This window comes from Muscardinus avellanarius, assembly GCF_963383645.1.
Source record: "Muscardinus avellanarius genome assembly, chromosome: 15".
NCBI lineage: Eukaryota > Metazoa > Chordata > Mammalia > Rodentia > Gliridae > Muscardinus > Muscardinus avellanarius.
Genome location: NC_137801.1, coordinates 59,067,826 through 59,091,426, shown reverse-complemented (window position 1 = coordinate 59,091,426; position 23,601 = coordinate 59,067,826). Strand labels below are relative to the sequence as shown.

The 23,601-nt window shown below is 35.8% G+C and overlaps 1 protein-coding gene across 2 annotated transcripts in view; it reads left to right on the top strand.

Moving 5' to 3' along the window:
• Window positions 1-423: 423 nt before the first annotated feature.
• VPS54 (VPS54 subunit of GARP complex) overlaps window positions 424-23,601 on the top strand; it is a gene marked incomplete at both ends in the record, with an annotated part of 96,428 nt that continues 73,250 nt past the window's right edge. Inside the window, 6 exons of one of the 2 annotated variants that reach the window (XM_080711000.1) lie at window positions 424-559; window positions 3,377-3,582; window positions 11,451-11,529; window positions 14,186-14,220; window positions 18,069-18,200; window positions 23,199-23,584. In XM_080711000.1, the coding sequence (XP_080567126.1) occupies window positions 424-559; window positions 3,377-3,582; window positions 11,451-11,529; window positions 14,186-14,220; window positions 18,069-18,200; window positions 23,199-23,584 (974 nt within the window). Of the gene's footprint in view, window positions 560-3,340; window positions 3,583-11,450; window positions 11,530-14,185; window positions 14,221-18,068; window positions 18,201-23,198; window positions 23,585-23,601 lie in introns of both variants that reach the window. The other variant, XM_080710999.1, reaches the window with a different exon arrangement.

The window sequence follows — 23,601 nt, the reverse complement described above, 5'->3', positions numbered from 1 at the left end:
TCTGGGCTATACTCCCAGACCTTTTTTTTAAAATATTTTATTTGGAAACAGGGTCTCACTAAGTTGCTGAGAGCCTCACTAAGTAGCTGAGGCTGGCTTTGAATCCGTGCGATCCTCCTGTCTCAGCCTCCCAAGCGCAGGGATTACAAGCGTGTGCCACCACGCCCGGCTCTATTTGTACTTTAGATAAAAGACTAAGTAAGGATGTTTTATTTGGGGGATAATTTTTTTTTTCCACACTAGCAGAACTTTCAGGTTTAATAGCAAATTCCTTACTTAAACTTTGAGGAATTTTGAACATTTTTCTGGTTTTGAAAGAAAATTTATTACATATATTTATACCAACAGAGGGGCTCTGGAGTATATGTAATGTTTTAATTATTTGTTTCTTGCTTATTTTTAGTTGAGTGGTGATTTTATGCAATGGCTTCAAGCCACAGTTCTTCACCAGTGCCTCAAGGAAGCAGCAGTGATGTTTTCTTTAAAAAGGAGGTAGATCCAACAAAACACATTCGACCTGTGCAGTCACTGCCAGATGTATGTCCCAAGGAACCCACAGGTAATGTTTCTTATTTTTTTCTTTTTGAGAATTTTTACAGATGATTTGTATTATATTTCAGTTAGTAGTCATGGTTCATAAATTCACCTAAAAATAGTAAATTCTATGATATAAAAGAGATAAAACTTGTAATAATTTGATTGGGAAATTGGAATATAGTTATTTTCATAAAAGAAATTACTTCTAAAAGCTGAAAATGTGTTGAAAACGAAAGTATATATAAAAAGCTGTTTAGTTAAAATATTACAATGTGTACATTCTTCTATTCTCTAACCCTAAAATCAATACTTGTGCTACTTTTGTAGTCATTTCGAGATATGTGGAGGGCTGAAGAATTTGAAGCTGGACATGGTACCACACACCTATAAATAAGCCTAGGTACTTGGGAGGCTGAGGCAGGAATATAAAAAGTTTGAGGCCAACCTGGGCAATTTAGTGAGACCCTGTCTCAAAATAAAATGAAAAGGTCTGGAAATGTAGCTTAGTGGTAGAACTTGCTTAGTATGTATGGGGCCCTGGATTTAATCAGTGCCACAGAAAAAAAGAAAAATAGTAAATTCTTTTTTTTTTTTTTTTTTTTTTTGGTGGTACTGGGGTTCCTGGAAGCCCTTCTACCTCTGGGCTATACTCCCAGACCTATTTTTACATTTTTATTTGGAAACAGGGTCTCCTAAGCCAGCGCGCACGGCTGGCTTCGAACCTGCACGATCCTCCTGTCTCTGCCTCCCAAGCGCGGGGATTACAAGTGTGCGCCACCACGCCCAGCTTGTTGTAGCTTTTATACAGTTAAACAAGTGTTCTTTTGAGGTCTTATTTTGAGCCAAATGTTTTGTATTTTTGTGTTTTTTCTTGGTAATTTTGCCATTTAAAGTGGCCCCCAAGAGGGTACATGCCTCGACTTGGGATGCTGAAATGAAGAGAATCATAGATTTAAAGTCAGCCTCAGCAATTTAGTGAGGCCTTCCTCGACTTAGACCTATTTCAAAATAAAAAATAAAATGAGGCTGGGGAAGTAGTTCAGAGGTAAATAAATAAATAAATAAATAAATAGGGCTGGGGGTATAGTTCAGGTAGATTGTTTCTGGGTTCAGTCCTCCTCAGTACCAAATAAATGAATGCCCCTAAACGTCGTGCTGAAGTACTGTCTATTGTTCCTTAAACACAAGAAGCCTTTGTTGTACCTTATTGAGAAAATTCATGTGTAGAATAAGTTTCATTTGAGCTGGGTGAGGTGGTGAGACTCTTATCAACCTAGTGAGACCCTGCTTCAAAATAAAAATAAAAAACAGGCTGAGAGTATAGTTTGGTGGTAGAATACTCCCAGGTTCAATCTCCAGTACCCCAAGAAACAGAACAGTAAGCTTCATTCAGGTACAGGATATGGTCAATGTTAATGAACCAGTGAATATATATATATATGTATGTATACACACACACACACACACACACACACACACACACACACACACACAGTTAGTTAGTTAGTAAGTGTCTTTAAACAGAAACATACACAAAATAAGTTTATGTAAGCCTGGCGTGTCCCAGCATTTGGGAGGCTGAGACCAGAGGATCGCAGTTTGTGGACAGCATCAGCTACTTAGTGAAGCCCTCTGCAACTTAGTGAGACCCTATTTCAAAATAAAGTATAAAAAATAGGGCAGGGGGTGTAGTTCAGAGGTCAAATGCCCCTGGGTTCCATCCCCAGACCTGCAAAAAAAATAGTTTATATATTGATTGATTGATGAAAATATTATAACTTGAGGCTCACAGAACTTAGCTCTTAATTTCCCTAGAAGTGATGGTATAGTTGTTGCCAGTTAGAAGATTTTATAGAACAAAAATGCTATAAATAACTACAGAAACATTATATCACCTAACGATTATATAACTATACATATATAAAAAAGATGTTTGAACCAGAAGTACCTGTCATAATACAACATAAAAGGGTCTACCTTTAATAAAACGGGGGTATTTCAATTTTAGAAAAAAATGATTTTAAAAACAAGGGGTATTTCAGTTTTTGGAAAAAGTGATTGAAAGTCAGATATGGTGAAAACTGCCTGTAATTCTAGTACTTGGGAGGCTAGATGGGAGGATCATAGATTCAAGATAGCCTCAGCAACATAGTGAGATTCTTTTTCAAAATAAAAAATAAATTTTATACTGGAAAAAAGAAAGAAAAGGACTGGGGGTATATCTTAGGCTCCTGGATTCAATTTTTAGTACCAAGGGAGGGGGGGAAGGATTATACATTTAAGAAAGGAATTAATGAAAAAAAAAAGTTTTACTAACCACCTGACAACTATAACTCTCAAATTTTACATATCTGTTATCTATGTATGTGCACGGGTGCACGCACACGCACACAGGATAAGAAATTAAACCCGGGGGTATTCCCTTTTGAACTTCCCCCAACACCCAGCCCTATTTTTTACTTTTTATTTTGAAATAGTCTCACTAAGTTGCTAATGACCTTGCTAAATTGCTGAGGCTGACTTTGAACCTGCAATTCTCATGTTTTGACTTCCCAAGTACTGGGATCATAGGTGTGTACCACTACACACAACTTGAAATTTTTTTATCTTATACATATTTTTTATCCCTTTGACAATCGATGCTGGAAGATAAAGATTATTTAATTAAATTGATGGATGCTTACCAGTATTTTACCGTGGAAGAGTTTGGTTGATTTGTGTAAAGTAGAATCTAAGCATTTTTATTATTCTAGGATGAACTTTAAAACCAATTTTACAGAGTTCTCTTGTTTGCTTTTTGCAGGTGATTCAAATAGTTTATGTGTTGCCCCATCTCTAGTTACAGATCAAAATAGATGGACTGTATATCATTCCAAAGTAAATCTCCCAGCAGCATTAAATGATCCTAGATTAGCAAAAAGAGAATCTGATTTCTTCACAAAAACATGGGGATTGGACTTTGTGGACACCGAAGTCATACCTTCATTCTACCTCCCACAGATCAACAAGGAACATTTTACAGTATACCAACAAGAAATCTCTCAGGTAACATCTGATCTTGAAATTAGTTATAGTTAGGACAAAAATATTAGAGAAATTTTTAGTTGGAGTTATTGTAAATTTTTGACTAGTAATCTTTTATGAACATATGGTATTCTTTTTTTCATGTAAATTCTATTATGGGTTATGCATATATATATATATATATACATACTTTCCAATGCTTTAGACAGTGATTTAATTTTCTTCATTTAAATTTAATTCCTGCCAAGCATGGTGGCGCAATCCTGTAATTCCAGCACTTGGGAGGCTGAGACAGGAGGATCGCAGTTTCACGGTCAGCCTCAGCTATTTAGTGAGGCCATCTGCAACATAGACCCTGTTTCTTTTTTTTATTTTTATGTGGATCATATTGAAAATGGCATACATTCAGACTGTGCTTGGTTCCCCCCTACTTCCCCTTATCCCCTCCCAACAATGAGTGTTCAGTTTGACTATGCTACATTCATACTTTTACACATATTTGAATGTAGCTCCTACATTAATCAACCTCAGCCTTCTTCCTCTCCTACTTTTCCATTCTAGGTTTGCTGAGGTTTCCCCTCCATTATCTGGAGTCCCTCTGGTATTCCTAATACTTCCTAGTTTGGGCATGTTAGAGAACATATGTCCCTTCTCTTTCTTTGCTTGGCTCATTTCACTTAGCATAATAATCTCCAGGTCTTTCCATCTTCTTGCGAATGACATGATTTTGTTCTTTATAGCTGAGTAGAATTCCATTGTATGTATTTGCCATAATTGTGCAATGCATTCGTCTGTTGATGGAGACTTAGGTTGGTTCCATATTTTGGCTATTACGAATTGTGCTGTTATGAAAATGGGTATGTAGATGTTACTGTAGTTCTTTGATTTCAATATCTTTGGAAAAATACCTAGGAGTAGTAGAGCTGGATCATATGGTGGATCTATTCCCAGTTTTCTAAGGAATCTCCACACTGATCTCCATAGCGGCTGAACTAGTTTGCACTCTCACCAACAGTGTAAAAGAGTTCCTCTTTCCCCACATCCTTGCAAGCATTTGTTGTTATTTGATTTCTTTATGCTTGCTACTCTGATTGGGGTTAGATGGAATCTCATTGCAGTTTTGATTTGCATCTCCCTAATGGTTAATGATGTTGAACATCTTGTCTTGTATGTATTGGCTATTTGTATCTCTTCTTTTGTGAAGCGTTCTTGATTGGGTTATTTGTTTTGCTAGTGTAGAGTCTTTTGAGCCCTTTGTATATTCTGGATATTAGCCTTCTATCATAGTGGTGGCTGGCAAAGATCTCCCATGCTTTAGGCTTTCTCTTTAGGTTCTTGATGGTTTCCTTTGATGAGCAGAAACTTTAGTTTGATGCCATCCCACTTGTTAATTCTTGTTTTAATTTCCTGTGCTTTGGAGGTCTTGTTGAGAAAGTTACTGCCTTTGCCTATATGTTCTATATGTTGGAGTGTTGAGCCTATGCCCTCCTCTAATAACTTCACAGTCTCTGGTCTAATTTCTTTGATCTTTGATCCATCTTGAGTTGATTCCTGTGCACGATGAGAGGTAAGGATTTAGTTCCATCTTTCTATAAATGGATAGCCAGTTCTCCCAACACCATTTGTTGAAAAGGCTGTCTTTTCTCCAGCATATGAGTTTGGCCCTTTTGTCAAAGATCAATTGACTATAGATGTGTGGGTTTGTTTCTGTATCTTCTATTCTGTTCCACTGGTCAGTATGCCTGTTGTTGTGCCAATACCAGGCTGTTTTTGCTATTTTGCTTTGTAGTATAATTTGAAGTCAAGGATTGTAATGCTTCCTGCATGGTTCTAGTTGCTAAGATTTGCTTTGGCTATTCTGGGTCTTTTCTTTCTCCATATAAAATTCATGACTGATTTTTCTAGGTCCATGAAGAATGTCATTGGTATTTTGATACGAGTTGCCTTGAATCTGTAGATCACTTTTGGCAGAATGGCCATTTTGATGATATTTATTCTGCCTATTCATGAGCTAGGGACTTCTTTTAATACCCAAGGTCTTTAGAGTTTCTTTCCTTAATGTTTTATAGTTTTCATTGTAGAGGTCTTTCCTGTCTTTGATTAGGTTTATTCCTAGATATTTTATTACTTTTGAGGTTATAGTGAATGGAATTGTTCTTTTCTTGTGGATTCATTGTTGGCATATAGAAAAGGAGCTGATTTCTTTAGATTGATTTTGTATCCTGCAACTTTGCTGAATTGGTTAATCAGCTTCAGTAGTCTTTTGGTTGAGTTCTTTGGGTCTTCTAGATAAAGGATCATGTCATCTGCAAATCTGGATAGTTTTAATTTATCTCTTCCTATTTGAATTCCTTTGATTTCCTTCTCTTATTTCTGTGGCAAGAGTCTCGAGGGCTATATTGAAAAGGAGTGGTGATAGTGGGCATCCTTGTTCTGTTCCTGATTTTAGGGAAATTCTTGTTGTTTTTTCCCATTCAATATGATGTTGGCTTTGGGTTTATTGTATATTGCCTTAATGATGTTGAAATATATTCCTTCTATTCCAAATTTCTGCAGTGTTTTTAACATGAATTGGGTGTTGGATTTTGTCAAATGCATTTTCAGCATCTATTTGTATGATCATGTGGTTTTTGTTCTCAGTTCTATTTATGTGGTGAGTAGCGTGTGGTGAGTGTCTGTGTATGTTCAACCATCCTTGCTTTTCTGGAATGAAACCAACTTGTTCATAGTGTACAATTCTCGATATGGTTTTCAATGCATATAGCTAGCATTTTGTTTAAAATCTTTGCATCTATGTTCATCAAGGATATTGGTCTATAATTTCCTTGAGATATCTTTATTTGGTTTTGAGATTAATGTGATACTGGCCTCATAGAAGGAATTTGGGAGAATTCTATTTCTTTCAATTTCCTGGGACAAGCTATGAAGTATTGGGATTAGTTCTTCACTAAAAGATTTATAGAATTCAGCTGGAAAACAGGCAAGTCCTGGACTTTTCTTTGATGGCAGAATTTTTATTGTTGTTTCTATTTCTTTGTTTACTATTGGTTGATTTAGGCTTGCTATGTTTTCTTTTGTTCTGAAAAGTCTTTACTCATCTTTTGCCTTGAAGATCAAGATCTGATGTCCAGGAGGGGTTGTTTTACAAGTGTGGGTGCACCTACATTTGGGGCATTAACATTTACTATCATTGTATCTTCTTGATGGATTGTTCCTTTTAATAAAACATAGTGCCCTGCTTTGTCTCTTCTGATGTGTTTTAGCTTAAAGTCTGTTTTAGTTGGATATCAGTGTTGCTACCCCTGTTTGGTTTTGGTCTCCATTAGCATATATATCTTTTTCCATCCTCTCACTTTCAGTCTATGAATGTCTTTGGCTGTTAGGTGAGTTTCTTTCAAGCAGCATATATTTGGATTATGTTTTTTAATCCACATTGCCAGTCTCTGTGTTTTGATTGGTGAGTTAAATCCTTGACAGTTTTTATTGAAATATGATTTTTGTTTCCTGTCCTTTTGTGTTTTATCTTCTGTTTGGTATAATGTTATTTCTTCTTTACTTAGATGTCACGCTGATCAACTTCATCTCTTCTCTGATTCTGAAATCTGCTTCTTTTTTCTTCTTTATGGTTTATTTCTTTAAGTATTTTCTCTAGTGTGGATTTGTACTGATGAATTTTTTCGAGATTCTGCTTATCTCGAAACACTTTTGTTTCTCCATCAATTTTGAATAATAATTTTGCTGGATATGTAGTTTTGGTTGGAAGTTGTTTTCTTCTGGGGTCTGGATCATATCATTACAGTCTCTCCTGGCATTCATGACTTGGGTTGTATAGTCTGGGGTGATTTTCATTGTTTTGCTCCTATATGTCACCTGTTCTTTTGTTCTCACTGCTTTTTAAGATTCTTTCCTTGGCCTCTATGTTGGTCATTTTGATTTTTACCTGGTGTGGGGAGGTACTTCTTTGATCTTGTCTTAACAATGTTCTGTATGTCTCCTGAATGTTTATGTTCAAGTCTCTTTCCCTGTTTGGAAATTTGTCTGAAGTTATTTCTTTGAAGAGATTGCGAATACCCTTGCTTTGTACCTCTATCCCTTCTTCAATACCCTTCTTTAATCTATAATTTAGGACATTACATATTGTCCCATAGTTGTTGGATGTTTAGGTTTTGTTTCTGTAATGACTTCTGTATGTTGTTGACAGTGCTTTCAGTTTTGAATGAGCTGTCTTCTATCAATGATATTCTATTTTCCATTTCATCTAATCTTCCAGAATATTTTTCTATTGCTATCTTTATTTCATTTATTGACTCACTTTATTCCAGACCTCTTTCTGATTCTTTTTTAGTGTCTCCATTTCCTCTTTCATTTCCTTTTACACTTGCTGTGAGGCCTTTCATCATATTGAAGATCAGGATTTGGAATTCTCCTTGCATTTCTTGTAGGTTAGTATTTGTGATTTTCGTCATTTCCTGTTCTTAGTTCTCATATTTTCAGGGTTCTTAGCCTTGTTTTTCTGATTTATTGGCCTCTTATCTATTGTGGGTATTATGTCTGGTCCAATCTTAGAAGTAGGAATTTAGAGATGTCAGTAGGAAAGCAGTGCTTTTTTCAATGATGAGGGTTGGGAAATGGAAGAGGAGCTGGTGTGATGGGTATAGGAGTCGGGTAAAGTAGAGGATATGATTAGGTTGAGTAAGAATTTAAGTACAATAAGGTAGTATCTGGTTGAGAAATGAAAGCAGGTTAGATAGTAGGACTCTTGTAGTTAGTAGATTAAGTATGGAGATATGAAATACCTAGAATATAAAACAAGGAGATGCAGTAAGGGAAAAGTTTTGAGAGAAGAGAGTAGACAGGTTAGAATGAGGAAATTTGTAAAAGGCATGGGGGGGAAGGAGGAAACAAACACAAAATAAGTAAGAAAACAAGTTACAAAAACTAACAATTATAAATCAAAGACAATAAAAAAGCCACCAAAAGAAAAAAAATAAGAAAGAAAAAAAGAAAGAAAAAATAAAGAACAAAAATAAAAGAACTAGAAACAGTGTGAGAGAAAAAAAAAACAAAAAACAAATGGTCCTACTAATTTACGTTTAGAGGGCCGGGCCCATGTAACATCTGTATGTCTGTTTACTGTGGTAGATTCTGGAATATATTCCAATGTTTTTTATTTGCTCTGTAACCTATTGTCAGTTTTTGAAAGCACTCTGAGTGTTTGCAACCCTCTCTTGCCTCTGACAGCTTTGTGTTTAGGTGTCAAGGCATATCGGGTGTCACTGATAATAAGTTCCATGTAAGTTGAATGTTCTCTGTTTTTCCACCCTGTGCTCTGTGCGCCCTAGGGCCTCTGTGCTCTCCACCCTGGTCTCAGGCCCTCTGCTCTGCATCTGCGTTTCTCCACCTGCACTGGCGGAGGGATTCCAATGTAATAATTCTTGGAGCAACACCCTGTGACCCTGTGCAGGTACCTTGAGCACCTTTTCTGGTATCTGGAGGTCCTAACAGGACTTGCCTACCTGCCCTGCGGCTGCTCTGGGTGGTCTTACGCCAAGTACTGAGTATCGCAAGTGGTTATCTGGTTGACGGACTGCTGGCTCTCTGGAGAGCTCCCTGCACCACTGTGGGTGCTGCCTTTGGTGAGCGCACAAGCTTTTGGATCTTTCCCTGCCTCTGAAGTATTGTGCCAGTTGTTTAAGATGTTGGAGCTACGTGGCCGCTTTCAAGTTCTTGGATTGGTTTTCTGGATTTCCTTAGGCTGCCGCGCTGGTGTTGGCCAGAGCTGGTACTCACAATTTGGGTGTGCGGTTTTAGATGGTGCCTGCGGCTGGGCCGTGTTCATATCAATTAAGTTGTGTGCTTGGTGCTTTTGCAGTGGATTTCACAGTTTAGAGTACTGGATTCCTTCTGCTATGGTTCATGATTTTCTCCTTAGATATACTTTAATACATTTACTTACTGTAAGTGACTTTTCAAAAGTATACATTAATTTCAGATTCAGCATAAAATCTCCTTTATCTACCAAAGAGAAAAAAATTCTATTAAATCAGAAAAGCCCAGCTGATTTGTGAGATTTAAGAAATTAGAAGTAAACTTTCATCTTTCATTTATTATAGATAATTTAATAGTGTCCTAGGTCTAGCAGATAGCCTTAATGTATCCAGGCATAATTATAACTCAGTATGTTTCTTGAAACTTGATCTAAATATAAGAACTGAGAGTAGTACAGAGTTAGAGATGGACTGTTACTAAATTTAGAAACTGAGTGGCTGTTATCAATATAATTCTAGTTACCATTTAAGTCTTTCTTTTTTTTTTTGAGATGGAGACTTGCTCTGTTGCCCAGGGGTGACCTCAAACTTTTAGGCTCAAGGGATCCTCTCTAGTAGCTAGGACTATAGGAACCTGCCACTCTTCTGTGCTCAGCTCAGTATTTATTTATATTTTGATAACTATTCCTTTTTATACTTTTCATTCACAAGTAGAATTTGAATTTAGCTGATATAATTTTGCTTATTATTACTTTGTTTTTTATGATTTGGTGATAGGCTAAATATGGCTTTATTATTGGAATTAATACTAGGTAGTGTCTGATTGTTTAGCATTATTAGACATTTTTATATAGAATCTACAAAATGCAAATTTAAAAAAGATGCCACTGTATATCTATAGGATGGTAAAAATTCCAAATACTAATAATACCAAATATTATCAAGGATGTGGCGCAACAAGAATTCTCATTCAGTGCTAGTGGGAATGCAAAATGGTTTAACCTCTGAAAATAGTTCTGTAGCAACTTAGAGTTGTTACTAAAACTCTGAATACCGGTAGCCAACTGTTTTCCTGTGTCCACTTTCCCAGGTATCCTTTCAGTGTCATCTCTGAAAAGATAATCTTATTAATGGCTATTTAGTCCTAAATCAGAGTGCACTTCTCGCCTACCCCCACCCTTCCTCACAATGAAAGTGGCAGTAATTAATTTTTGTCTTTCTGGGTTGTACATACAGATCCTCTTCCTCTTCCTCCTCCTCCTCCTCCTTCTCTTCTTTTCCCTTTCCCCCTCCCCCTCCTCCTCCTCCTCCTCCTCCTCCTCCTCCTTCTCCTTCTCCTTCTCCTTCTCCTTCTCCTCCTCCTTCTTTGCAGTACTAGTGATGGAACCCAGGGACATTCTACCTCCGAGCTACACTCCCAGCCCTCTTTTTTTAATTCTTTATCTTGAAACAGGGTCTCGCTGCGTTGCAAAGGGCCTCACTAAAGTAGCTGAGACTGGCCACGAACCATGATCCTCCTGTCTCAGCCTCCTAAATGCTGGAATTACAAGTGTGCGCCACCATGCCCGGTTCAGATTTTCTTTTTGATTTAAAACAAATTATTCTAATTGATTTGTTACATAAATAAAAATTTCCATTTGCCTTCTTCCATGTATGGAGGTTTTGCTATAATTATATAAGATGAGATGGTATAGGTATACAAGTGTTCAAGATAGTAATATTTGATTCATTAAGCACACTTATGCTGGACAGGTGGTGCAACCCTGTAATCCCAGTGATGCAGGAGGCTAAGGCTGAAGAATCTCAAGTTCAAGGCCATCTTGAGCAACTTAGTGAGACCCTGTTTTAGCAGAAAACATTAAAAAAATGAGCGGGGCTGGGAATTTAGCTTAGTGGTAGAGCATTCTGGGTTCAGTCCCCAATACTACACACACACACACACACACACACACATCATAATCACTATTTGTATTATTTGTATTTAAGTTCAGGGGACTAGTGATTTTATTAAAAATTCTAGAGCTAATTTGGTGTATTTTGATTTTCTGTTGTGAAACATTTTGATGCTTGAATACTCAGTGATACATTCCATTGATTACTTATTTGATTGTGTTTTTTTAGAGAGAGAAGATCCATGAGCGATGCAAGACTATTTGTCCTCCTAAAGATACCTTTGACAGGACTCTTTTACATACTCATGGTATGAATATGTATTATTTGTAGATAAAAGCATAGCATAAGTATTAATGAACAAAATATTGGAATATTGTTTGCTATCGTATCTATACTTTTTACAGTCTACGGTCATCTTTTGAAAGAACTTTTAGGAGAAAAATTATGTGTATGACATTAGTGTATTTCTTTAGTGTAACAAATATTTAATGTCTTGGTACTTGGCTTGTTGCTTAAAAATAGATGAGTAAGAAATAGTCTCAGTCCTCAAGGATTTGATTGTCTCCTGAGATAGGTTAAAGAAATAAAGTAATAATTGTGGCACTAGATATTAAATAGTAATTTGGAGTGGTGAAGGTTTGTAGATAGCATTCTATCTTAGCATTACAAGGCTCCCCATAATGGATGATGATTACTTGTATTCTAAACTTGTTAGTTTGAAACATTTATGTGGGAAAAGGCATTCCAGGCAAAGGGAGAAGTTTATACAAAGCCATAGAGTCAAGAGAGAATATAAATCTGTACAAAGATTTTCAAGAGTCTAGTATGTTGGCCCTACTGGGAATAAGAGATGAAGTTGAAACAATAGGCAGGAGTCAGATCATAAATAGCCTTGTGTATCACGTCCAGAAATTTTATTTTTTTTAAAGGCAGAATTGATGTACAAAATATTCTTTGTCTGTCTGTCTGTCTGTCTGTCTTTCTTTCTTTCTTTCTTTCTTTCTTTCTTTTTTTTTTTTTTTTTTTTTTTTGGTGGTACTGGGTTTCCTGGAAACCCTTCTACTTCAGGGTAACACGGTAACACTCCCAGACCTTTTTTTTTTTTTTTTTTTTAAATATTTTTATTTGGAAACAGGGTCTCTTAAGCCAGCAAGGCTGGCTTTGAACCTGCGCGATCCTCCTGTATCCACCTCCTAAGCGCAGGGATTACAAGCGTGCGCCACCATGCCCAGCTCAAAATATTCTTAAATATTCTTATCACAGACAAAATCAGAGTTATACATTTTACTGTGAAAATAGTTGTGGGTAAGGAATTATCAAATGATAAGACTAGAGGCAGGAAGACATTTGGAGGCTACTCTAGTAATTAAGAAATGATGTGGTCTTAGTAATAAGTTACAATGGAAATGGAGAGGAAATTGAGCTTTTGTTTTGAGAGAGATACCTCAGAGATCTAGGTACAGGTTTAAATGTACTAGTTATTGGTAATGGAGCAGATGACTTCAAGGATGACTCCAGGTTTCTTGCTTGGGCAAGTAGGTGAGAATGGAAATTCAGTGAAAGTAATAATTGGAGGAAAAATTTTAGAGGAGATGGAGGCTAGTTTAGTTGCAGAGTTGGAGTGAAGTACATGTCTTGTGGTAGCCTATGTTGGCTGAAATGTAAGTATGGTGGACATTATCATAGTATATTAGAAGTTAGCATGGTGGCTGAATTTGAGACATGTCTAGGATCACCCAGGGAGGATGTGACTATTGTGAAGAAAAGGAATGATGATAGAACACTATGAAGCTGTCACATTTAAGGGACAGATAGTAGATGAGTTACCTTTGAAGTAGACTAAAAAAGTGGTCAGAAAGAGAGATAGGAAAGTCAACCAAGAGAGAATTCTTAGAAATAAAAGATGGCAAGAGTTTTAGTGGAGTGAGAATGATTAGTCCACAGTGTTGTAATACTTCAGGGATAAATCAGTTTGTACACTGAGAAGAGTTTCATGATATTTGGTAGTTGGAAGATCTTACAGTGTTTAGACTGGAGTGGTGGTTGTTAGATAAATCTCAATGCTACATGTTAAGAAGTGAGCACAAGAGAAAGAAATACAGATAACTGGTATGATTGTAACTTGAAGATTTGAACTAGGGTATTGACTAGAGAGGACAGTGAAAGAATGCGTTTCATGGCTAGGACTAGCAGAGACAAGAGAAGCATTTGCATAACTCCAAGCATAAGTGCGTCTTTACATTTAGCATCTGAGAATTCTTTCATGTAGTTCTGGTCCTAGGTTTTATCTTTTTCTTTTTTTAGTTGTTCTTTTAAAATGAAAGAGAACTGAGTATACTTATATACATAGATAAGAGAACTAGAAGGAAAGAGGTTAAGGATATGGAGAGGGGCAGGTTTAATAGATGAAGTAAGCTCATCAGAGGCAGGAGGGGTTGGAGTCCAAGTACAGAAAGGTTAATTTTGGAAAGGAACGGGAAATCTTATCTGAGATTGGATTGGCAGGATAAAGATTATGTAGGTTCACTTGTAAATAAAATTAATATGGTATATAAGTAATCTTTTAGCAAAAAACTTCTAGGTGTGATGGTGGGTTTTTTAAACAATAAAAACAGTAATTCTGTCTTATAATTTAATTCATTTTCCAAAATTACATAGCTATCATACTTAATTCTACCAGAACTTTATGAGAGTATCAACTTTTCCATGTTCATTTAAAGAAAATATTTTAAATGTATTCAATGTTTTATTTCTGCTAAACAATTGATTCAGATTATTTGAAACATGTCTTAGTGCTTTGCCTACTTCTAGGTTATACGGTAGTGGTGTTGATTGATACTTGATGAGGAAAGATACTTAAGTAGTTATTTGGTTGTGACTAGTATATTTAATCTATCAAAATATTTCTAATGAAGATCAAATGAAAACAAGTTTAAAAAGTCATATTTTCCTTTTTTTTATAGATAAATCCAGGACAGATCTGGAGCAAGTACCTAAGGTAACAAAGATTAAAAATGAGAATATTACATTTTAATATATTTTATGCTTAATAAATTAGAACTTTCATTGGACTCTTTTTTGACCGTTGGGCCACTTGGCTTCCTTTGGGGCTTTGTTGCATTATTTTCTTCTCTTTTTTTTAAATGAAAAAAAAATTTAATGAACAAAAATTGTATATGGTTGTGGTATTCTTTATCTTTTGTATTCTTAAACTCTTCTTCATCACTGACACCTATAAATATGTTCACCTATTCTAAAAAATGTTAGATTATTAAGAGATACTTTTTGTGTGTGTGTGGTATTGGGGGTAGAACCCAAGAGCTTTTCTACCTCTGGGCTATAACTCCCAGACCTATTTTATAATTTATTTGGAAACAGGGTCTCACTAAGTAGCTAAGGCTGGCTTCGAACCTGTGTGATCCTCCTGCCTCAGCCTCCCAAGCACTGGGATTACAAGCGTTCGCCACCTCGCCCGGCCCGAGGTACAATCTTTGTGTGCCAAATTTTATAGAGTTGTGTAATAGAAGCACTTTTTCTGGGACAAACCTATTGCTTTCATCAGATTCTCAGAGATCTATGACAGTTGCTCTTGAGGATGAGAAAGAGACAAAGATGACAGATGGAAACAGGAAGAGAGATCATTTCAAGAGTTCTTTGATTTCTACCAGATAAAATTCAGACTGCCATTTAAAAGCCTTAATGATTTGCTTCCATCATAGTCACACTTTTAACTTTTGCCAGCTGATATTTACATATTTTTTACTTTAGTCAAACTTTTTTTGCTGGTTCAGTGTTTTACTTGTACTCTTTTCTTATTGGAAGACATTTTCCTCATCTTCCCATATCTAATCCTTTAAAATTTTCTACTAAAACAGCAACTTTACCTTTATACATACTTCTCAAGTGAAGATGATTAGCACCTTTGCCAAATCTTCATAACATTTAATTAGATCTTCCCTCCCATCCCTGAGAATTTCTCTTTCTTTTCCATGCAAGGTATTTATACACTTGTTCCTTCCTTGGTATCTACAGGAGATTGGTACCCCAGGACCCCCACACACACCAAGAATACTAAAATTCACAGATGCTCAACACCCTATATATTGTATATAACTTGCACATACCTTCCTGTATACTTTTTGTGTGTGTGTGTGGTACTGAGGATGGAACTCAGGGGCATTCTACCTCTGAGCTACACTCTATTTTTTTATTCTTTATTTTGAAACAGAGTTTCACAAAATTGCAGAGGGCCTCACTAAGGCGAGGTTGGCTGAGAACCCATAATCCTCTTGTCTCAGCCTCCCAAGTATTGGGATTACACGTGTGTGCCACCATACCTGGCTGTACTTTAAATCATTACTTATAATACCTGGTGCAATCTAAATGCTCTGTAAATAGTTGTTATATTGTTTTGAAAATAATGACAAGGAAAAATGATTGTATACATGTATTTTTTTTTCAAATATTTTGATTTTCAGTTGGTTTAATCTGTTGATGTGGAACCAGAGGATACAGAGTTGATTGTATATATATTTTATCATGTTCTATGGACTGAAGATCATTAGATTAGGACCTATATAGTAATTTACCTTTGTTTCCCCCTCAGTGTGTAGCCTAAGAGACAATTCATAGGTATTTATTGAATTAAATAATACTTTTAATTATGTTACTAAAGCAGGGATTAGAAAATTTACAGCTGGACATGGTGGTGGACACGTGTAATCTCAAAATTTGGGAGGCTCAAACAGGAGGATCTTGGTTCTCGGATACCCTCAGCTATTTAGTGAGGCACTTTGCAACTCAGTGAGACCCTGTTTTAAAATACAGAGTAAAAAATAGGGCTGGGGGTATAGGTCAGAGGTAGAATGTCCCTGGGTTCCATCCTCAATACCGCAAAGAAAAAGAAAAAGAAAAAAAAAGAAAATTTACTCTTATCCCTTAGATTTTCCCCATCATCATCATGTTGGTTTTTTAGATATTGGTCAAATGAATCAGTAAATAAAATATAGAATACATATTAATTAATAAATTGATAGATTAAACCATGTTTTAGGCATACTGCTAAGTGCTAAGGATATAATAATTAAGCTATAAATCCAACCCTGTAGGAACATATAGTCTCTGGGGAGGGATATGCATATTGATAAATAATTAAATATACATAGTATTTTTGTGTTCGGAGGTGTGCAGTTAATCTCTATCAGACACAGAGTTGTATTTGCTCTTTTGATTGGGTCATGTCTGCTAGGTAGGTAGGCAAGAAAGGGTATACTAGGCCAAAGGAAGTGTAAAGATACTTAAGCATAAGGTGGTATGGAAGATGATTGAGTACTGCTATACTATAATGTGTAAATAATGAAAGGAACTGATAAGAACAAAGAGGTAATTGGGATCCCTCCAAAAAAAAAACCACCAATGAGTTTTAAATGTTCTTAACTGTTTGGTCTGTGGGTCACAGGAATCTGTTGATAGTTTTCTATCAATAGATAGAGTTAGTACAGTTATATTTGACATTTTAGAATAAGTATTACTCTTTGAACAATACAAAAGATAGATAGGGAGGGTATTTAAATACCAACATATAGCCGGGCCTGGTGGTGCACGCTTGTAATCCCTGTGCTTGGGAGGCGGAGACAGGAAGATCACGCAGGTTCGAAGCCAGCCTTGCTGGCTTAAGAGACCCTGTTTCCAAATGAAAAAATATAAAAATAGGTCTGGGAGTGTAGCCCGGAGGTTTCAATCCCAGTACCACCCAAAAAAAAAAAAAAAAAAGAGGTAAAGAATAAAAATAAATAAATAAATAAATACCTACATATAAATATGTAGATATTTACTGTTAGCCAGAAATTACAAAAAGCTGAATCAGTGAATGTTGGAATGTTGAGGAGAGAGGAGAAAGGGAATTTAAGGGATATTTAGGAAATAAAGTAGGTCTTATTGATTGGCTATATGTGGTATGGAAGGGAATAGGAACAGTCTTCATAAACCTGAATTTGTTTTGGTTTTAAATTTGAGTGTGTGTTTAATCAAAAACTAATTTGAAAGAATTTTGAGCAGAAGAATATAGAAGTGAGATATATATATATATATATCCAAATAATTAAATATATATTAATATATGAATATATATAATTTTTTGTAGTACTTGAGGTTGAACAAGTACTGCAAAAAATTATATATATATTTATATATTAATATATATATTTCTACACTCAATGTAGAAGAGGCATTCTATACTGCAAAACATTATATATATATTTATATATTAATATATATTTCTACACTCAATGTAGAAGAGGCATTCTACACTCAAGCTACACCCCCAGCCCTATTTTTTATTCTTTATTTTGAAACAAGTTCTCACAAAGTTGTGGAGGGCCTCACTAAGTAGCTGAGGATGTCTGTGAACCTGTGATCCTCCTGTCTCAGCCTCCCACATACTCAGATTACAAGCATGCGCCACCACACACAGCTGAGAAATTTATATTTACACACTAAAAAACTATTAGTGGGCAATAGTGTGGACATTTTAGCATAAGTATGTTTCCTTTTGTTATATGCCTGGTAGACCTATGTTAATGAGTTTGATCTTATAGTAATAGAATGATCATTTCCATTGGTAAAAGTAAAAACATTTTTCTGTCTTTTATGAGTATCTTAAGTTTGGTAAAACATTTATACAATTTTCTGACCCAGGTTTTTGTATAAATAACTCAGCCCGTCATCACTTCTTTTGCTGTTCATACTCAAGGTCCAAGTTAATTTTTGTTTATGGTCTTATGATATTATAAAGGAAAATAGAATTAATGAAGATATCTAATTTAGGGAAATGTATTCTTTTAACAGATTTTTATGAAACCAGATTTTGCCTTGGACGATTCCTTAACTTTTAATTCAGTTTTACCATGGTCTCATTTTAATACTGCTGGTGGAAAAGGAAATCGTGATGCAGCTTCCTCAAAGTTGCTTCAAGAAAAGGTAATTTTTCTTTGACTTTTTCCTTATAGAAACATTTATTCTGGTTAAGTGGTACTGTTTGCTTGAGTTCAGATTTAGTTCCTTAGTAAGCTCTATTTTTTTAAATTCTCTCCCTCTTTTTCTCTTTTTATGTACCAAGGATCAAACACTGCTACGCAAGTTCATTTTTGTTGTTACTGCTCATTATTAACTGTCTTAACTGATAAACTAATAGCATTTTGATTCAATGGAATTAAAGTTTCACTCTCATATGAAATAACAGTTGATAAAATTTTAATTGAAGTTCGGTGTGGTGGCACATGCTTGTAATCCCAGTACCTGGGAGGCTGAGACAGGAGGAACACAGCTTTGAGGAGAGATTCAGGCAAGCAGTGAGAACCTCATCAACCTAGCAAGACCCTGTTTCAAAATAAAAATAAAAAGTAGGCCTGAGTGTAGCTCAGAGGAGAATGACCCTGACCTCAATCCCCATTGGCACCAAAAAAGAAAAAAATTGAAAGAACGTATTAGATAACACAGTGAATTGCTTTTCACTTATCTCAAATGGTTCAGTTATATAGTAGCTAATTTTTAAAGAATGATTTAAACGACAGAAACTCAATTTTTCTTGAGGTTCTATTTTTCCTTATTTTTATGGTAAGGATAATCATTTTGAAGCAAAAATGTTAAATTAAAAAATACAATATCCCTACTATGTTTTTAGCTTTACAAAAAAGTCTTTTAGAAAAGTCAGCAGTTATTTAAATTTTACAATGTTCTGTATTTCAGAAGTCAACATCTTGAAGGTCATTTAAAATTTAGAACTTTAAACCTAACATACTAAGAATCTTCTGAAACTTGAATGATAGGAAAGACTTTTCATCTTTCTCCTTTCTTAGCACTTGGTTTACAGACTTTCTTAAACTGATTATCATTCTTAAAATGAGAAGAAAGTATTCTCTTTCACTCTAATGACATCGCTTAGCAGTCTCAAAACTTGTTTTAGGAAGACTATTTAATAAGTTACCAGTCCTCGTTAGTAACTAAAGAAAGGACTACTTTGGGGAGAAGAAATATGGGGAAAGAGTCATGAATATTCCTTTACTTAAAACTGAAAATGAAAAGGAAAAACTTTTGGCAGCATTTCTACCTATAAAAGGATTTTCTTGAGTTAAGAACAGATTTATAAATCTGATGAAAGTGATAGATTAACTGACATAGGCTTGCTTATATGTCCTCATAGAATAATACCTTGAAAAAAGAAAAATAGGCCAGATGTGGTGGCACACAACTTTTAATCCTAGTACTTGGGAGACTGAGACAGGAGAATTGCAGGTTCAAAGCCAGCCTCAGAAACTTAGTGAGACACTCAGCAACCTAGCAAGACCCTGTTTTGAAACAAAAATATAAAAAGGGCTGGGAGTGTAGCTTGAAGGTAGACTGCCCCTGGGCTCAATCTCTAGTACCACAAACAAACGAAAACGAGAGGAGGGGGGGAGGGAGGGGAAGTAAAGAGAGAGAGAAAGATATATATGAAAGAGAGAGAGATATCCAGAAAGGAAGGAGGTATGGAGGGAGGGGAGATAAAAGCCAATAAAAATCTCATTAATATATACAGAGAATCTTAGAAATTCTTTAAAAATTGTTGCCTTTGTGGCATTTTAATAGGAAATGAATTATGAGAATATTATGCCTTTGAAAAGAATGGATCAATGGAATATTGATGAATTCCAAAAGCCTTTGAAATTCAAATGAAATGTTTTTCTCATCCTTCATATATAGAGTGACTAAAGTAATGGAAATTTTTAAAATTTATAAATCGTAGGCTTGCTATATTTACATTCTGATTTCTTTTCTATTTTACTCTGTTGTCAGAATAGGAGTGGAAGACAGAATTCTAAGATAGCGTTTCAAGTTCTTATTGTGTATAACACCTAGTCTATCTTGCTAGCTTTAAAGGGAAGGGATGCTACAACTAGAATTAAATTTATATCATATTTTGTGCTACCCAGAGCATTGGTCTGTGATGAGGTAGAGTTTGCACTGTAATCGCATCACTTGGGAGGCTGACGCAGGAGGTTCACACGTCTCTGGCCAGTCTCAGCAATTTAGCAAAGCCCTCCACAATTTAGGAATGAATACCTTGTTTCAAGATTAATAGTGATGATGATGATGATGATGATGATGATGATGATGTAGGGTTGGTGGTGTAGCTCTGACATAGATTGCCCCTGGGCTCAATGCTCTGTAGAGTGGGCGCACACACACATCTGCACTGAAATGGGTATCAATGTATTGCTTCCTTTATTAAGTCTACCTATTAAATAAAGGGGGTGGGGCTGGGGATATAGCTTAGTGGCAGAGCTCTTGCCTAGTATGTTGAGATCCTGAATCCAATTCCCAACATGGCAAGGAAAGTTAAAAAAAAAAAAAAGAAAAGAAAAGGAAAAAGGAAGACAGTATGCTTAGTCATGTAGTTAATTGATTTACTTTCTGGCAGAATTTATTTTATCATGGATCTGTTAAATGGTTCAATATTATCTATGAACTACAGTATGAGTAGCACTATCGTAAAGTAGTTATTCATTCTCTATTATTCTGAGAATTGAGTCCACTTGAACTTGTACTATACCTTACTACATGTGTGTGCCCATTTTGCTTTTTAGGTAAATAAGTGAACAAATGCATTAAAGGTGAGAAGAAAAGGACATAAACCCAAGACATTTAAACTATTGAAAATTTCTTCTTTATAAGCTATTAGATATTATAGTAGATTATTAAAGGAACAGTATTGAAGATATGAATGATACTCTGATTTTAAGGAAATAGTCTTGACCAAATAATCTCTTTTAACCATTTAAATCCTAAATGAGGAAGACCATTAACCTTTTTTTTTTTTTTTTTTTTTTGGTGGTACTGGGGTTCCTGGAAGCCCTTCTACCTCCGGGCTACACTCCCAGACCTATTTTTACATTTTTATTTGGAAACAGGGTCTCCTAAGCCAGCGCATGCGGCTGGCTTCGAACCTGCGCGATCCTCCTGTCTCTGCCTCCCAAGTGCAGGGATTACAAGCGTGCGGCGACCATTAACCTTTTAACAGTAAGAGATATTCAGAGATAGTGCTTAGAGTCTGAGCATGGGTTAAATAATCTAAAAGTTTAAAAGTGGGAGAAAATGCAACACTAATGTAGCCTAAAACATCTTATGCAGTTAAATAGCAAGAAAAGACAAGTTTTAGAAGTCTATATTTGGGGAAAAAAAGGGCTTTTTTCATACTGGGGATTGAACCTGGGGCATTCTACCTCTGAGCTATACCCTTCGCCTTTTTTATTATCTTTATTTTTATTTTTAATTTTTGGTATTGGGGATTGAACCTGGGGGCATTCTACCTCTGAGCTACAACCCGAGTCCTAATTTTTTTTATTCTTTATTTTGAAACAGGGTCTCACTAAGTTGCAGAGGACCTCACTAAGTAGTTGAGACTGGGCGCTAACCTGCAATCCTCCTGTCTCAGCCTCCCAAGTTCTGGGATTACATGTTTGTGCCACCAAGACCGGCTCTTATTATTTTTATTTTGAAACAGGGTCTCACTAAGGTGCTGGAGCTGGCATCCAACCTGTGATTTTCCTGTCTCAGCTACCCAAATACTGGGATTACAGGCCTGCGCCTCCATGCTAGGCTTTATATTTGAAATAGAAAGCATGTTTAATATATAACTATAAGAATGAATCTTGATAGTGTTAAAATATACATGAGCTAAGTGTTTAAAGAATTTATCAGTCTTTTAGGACAGCATTTTGAAAAATTTTTTTTTACAAATTGATGAAAACCGTTTTTGAAATGTAAAATAAGCAGCCTTGAAAAATGATTCATATGAATTTTAGTATTTTCTATCATTTATGTCTGAACCACGTCTTTCATGGATTCTTTAGCATTTTAAAGTAGCATAATATAATAGAAAGAGCTTCAGTTTTTGAGTCTGACAGACCTGGATTTACATTTTAGTTTTGCCACTTGCTGATTACATGACTTTATTCAAATTATTTAATGTCTCTGGGTTTCACTTACAAAATAAGAAGGATAATGATACGCGTATCCTAAAGTTGTTCAAAGTAGAAAAAACTACACTAGATGTATACAAAATACCTGTGCCTAGTATACAGAAAGAAGTTGATAAATGGAAACTGTAAGCCTCTTCTTGGATTAGTGATGTGTGATGTTGGTGGGGGCCAAAGAGGTCATTCTCTCTTAGATCTTAAACGTGTGTGTGTGTGTGTGTGTGTGTGTGTGTGTGTGTGTGTGTGTGTGTGTACTGGGGTTGAACTCAGGGGTATTACATCCCTGAGCTATACCCCCAGTCTTATTTTTTTATTCTTTATTTTGAAACAGGCTCTCACTAAGTCATGGAGGACCTCACTAAGTAGCTAAGGCTGGAATCTGTCTCAGCCTCCCAAGTACCAGGATTATAAACATGTACCACTACACCTAGCTAGAGCTTAGAATAGAATTATAACCTGAGTTAGTCTTGTCTTTTAGAAAATAGTTGGTATTTGGAGGGTAGTAGTAGCAGGAGCAGAGGAAGAAGATAAATCATCTATTTTTCCATTGTGCATTATTATTATTATTATTTGGGATGCACCTTTCCTTTCCCTTCCAGGTGTTGTGCCTAATTCTGAGAATTTCATAATCAAACAATTCATAGAATGAAATTTAAAATACATGTAGAAAGCTGGGAGGGGTGGTACATGCTTGTCATCCTAGTACTTGGGAAGCTGAGACAGGAGAATTGTAGGTTCTTGGTGGCCAGCCTCAGCAACTTAGACTTAGACCCTGCTTCAAAAAAAATAGTGCTGGGTGTATAGCTCAGAGGTAGGACTTTCCTGGGTTCAATCCCAGTGCAACACTCCCTCAAAAAATACATGTATATGTGTATGGAAATCTTTCATCATTTTCAGAAAATATTTGGACTGTCAAGAAAGATATACTTACATAACTATTTTCTTTTTTCTCTTTGAAAAGCTGAGCCATTATCTGGATATTGTGGAAGTAAATATTGCTCACCAGATCTCTCTACGTTCAGAAGCATTTTTTCATGCAATGACCTCTCAACATGAATTGCAGGACTACCTCAAGAAAACCTCCCAGGCTGTAAAAATGCTTAGAGATAAAATTGCACAGATTGATAAAGTAATGTGTGAAGGATCACTACACATTTTAAGACTGGCACTTACCAGAAATAATTGTGTTAAAATATACAATAAACTGAAGTTAATGGCCACTGTACACCAAACTCAGCCTACAGTACAGGTGTTATTATCCACTTCTGAATTTGTTGGCGCATTGGACTTAATAGCAACAACGCAAGAGGTTCTGCAACAGGAACTTCAAGGCATTCACAGTTTTCGGTATGTCTATTAAATAA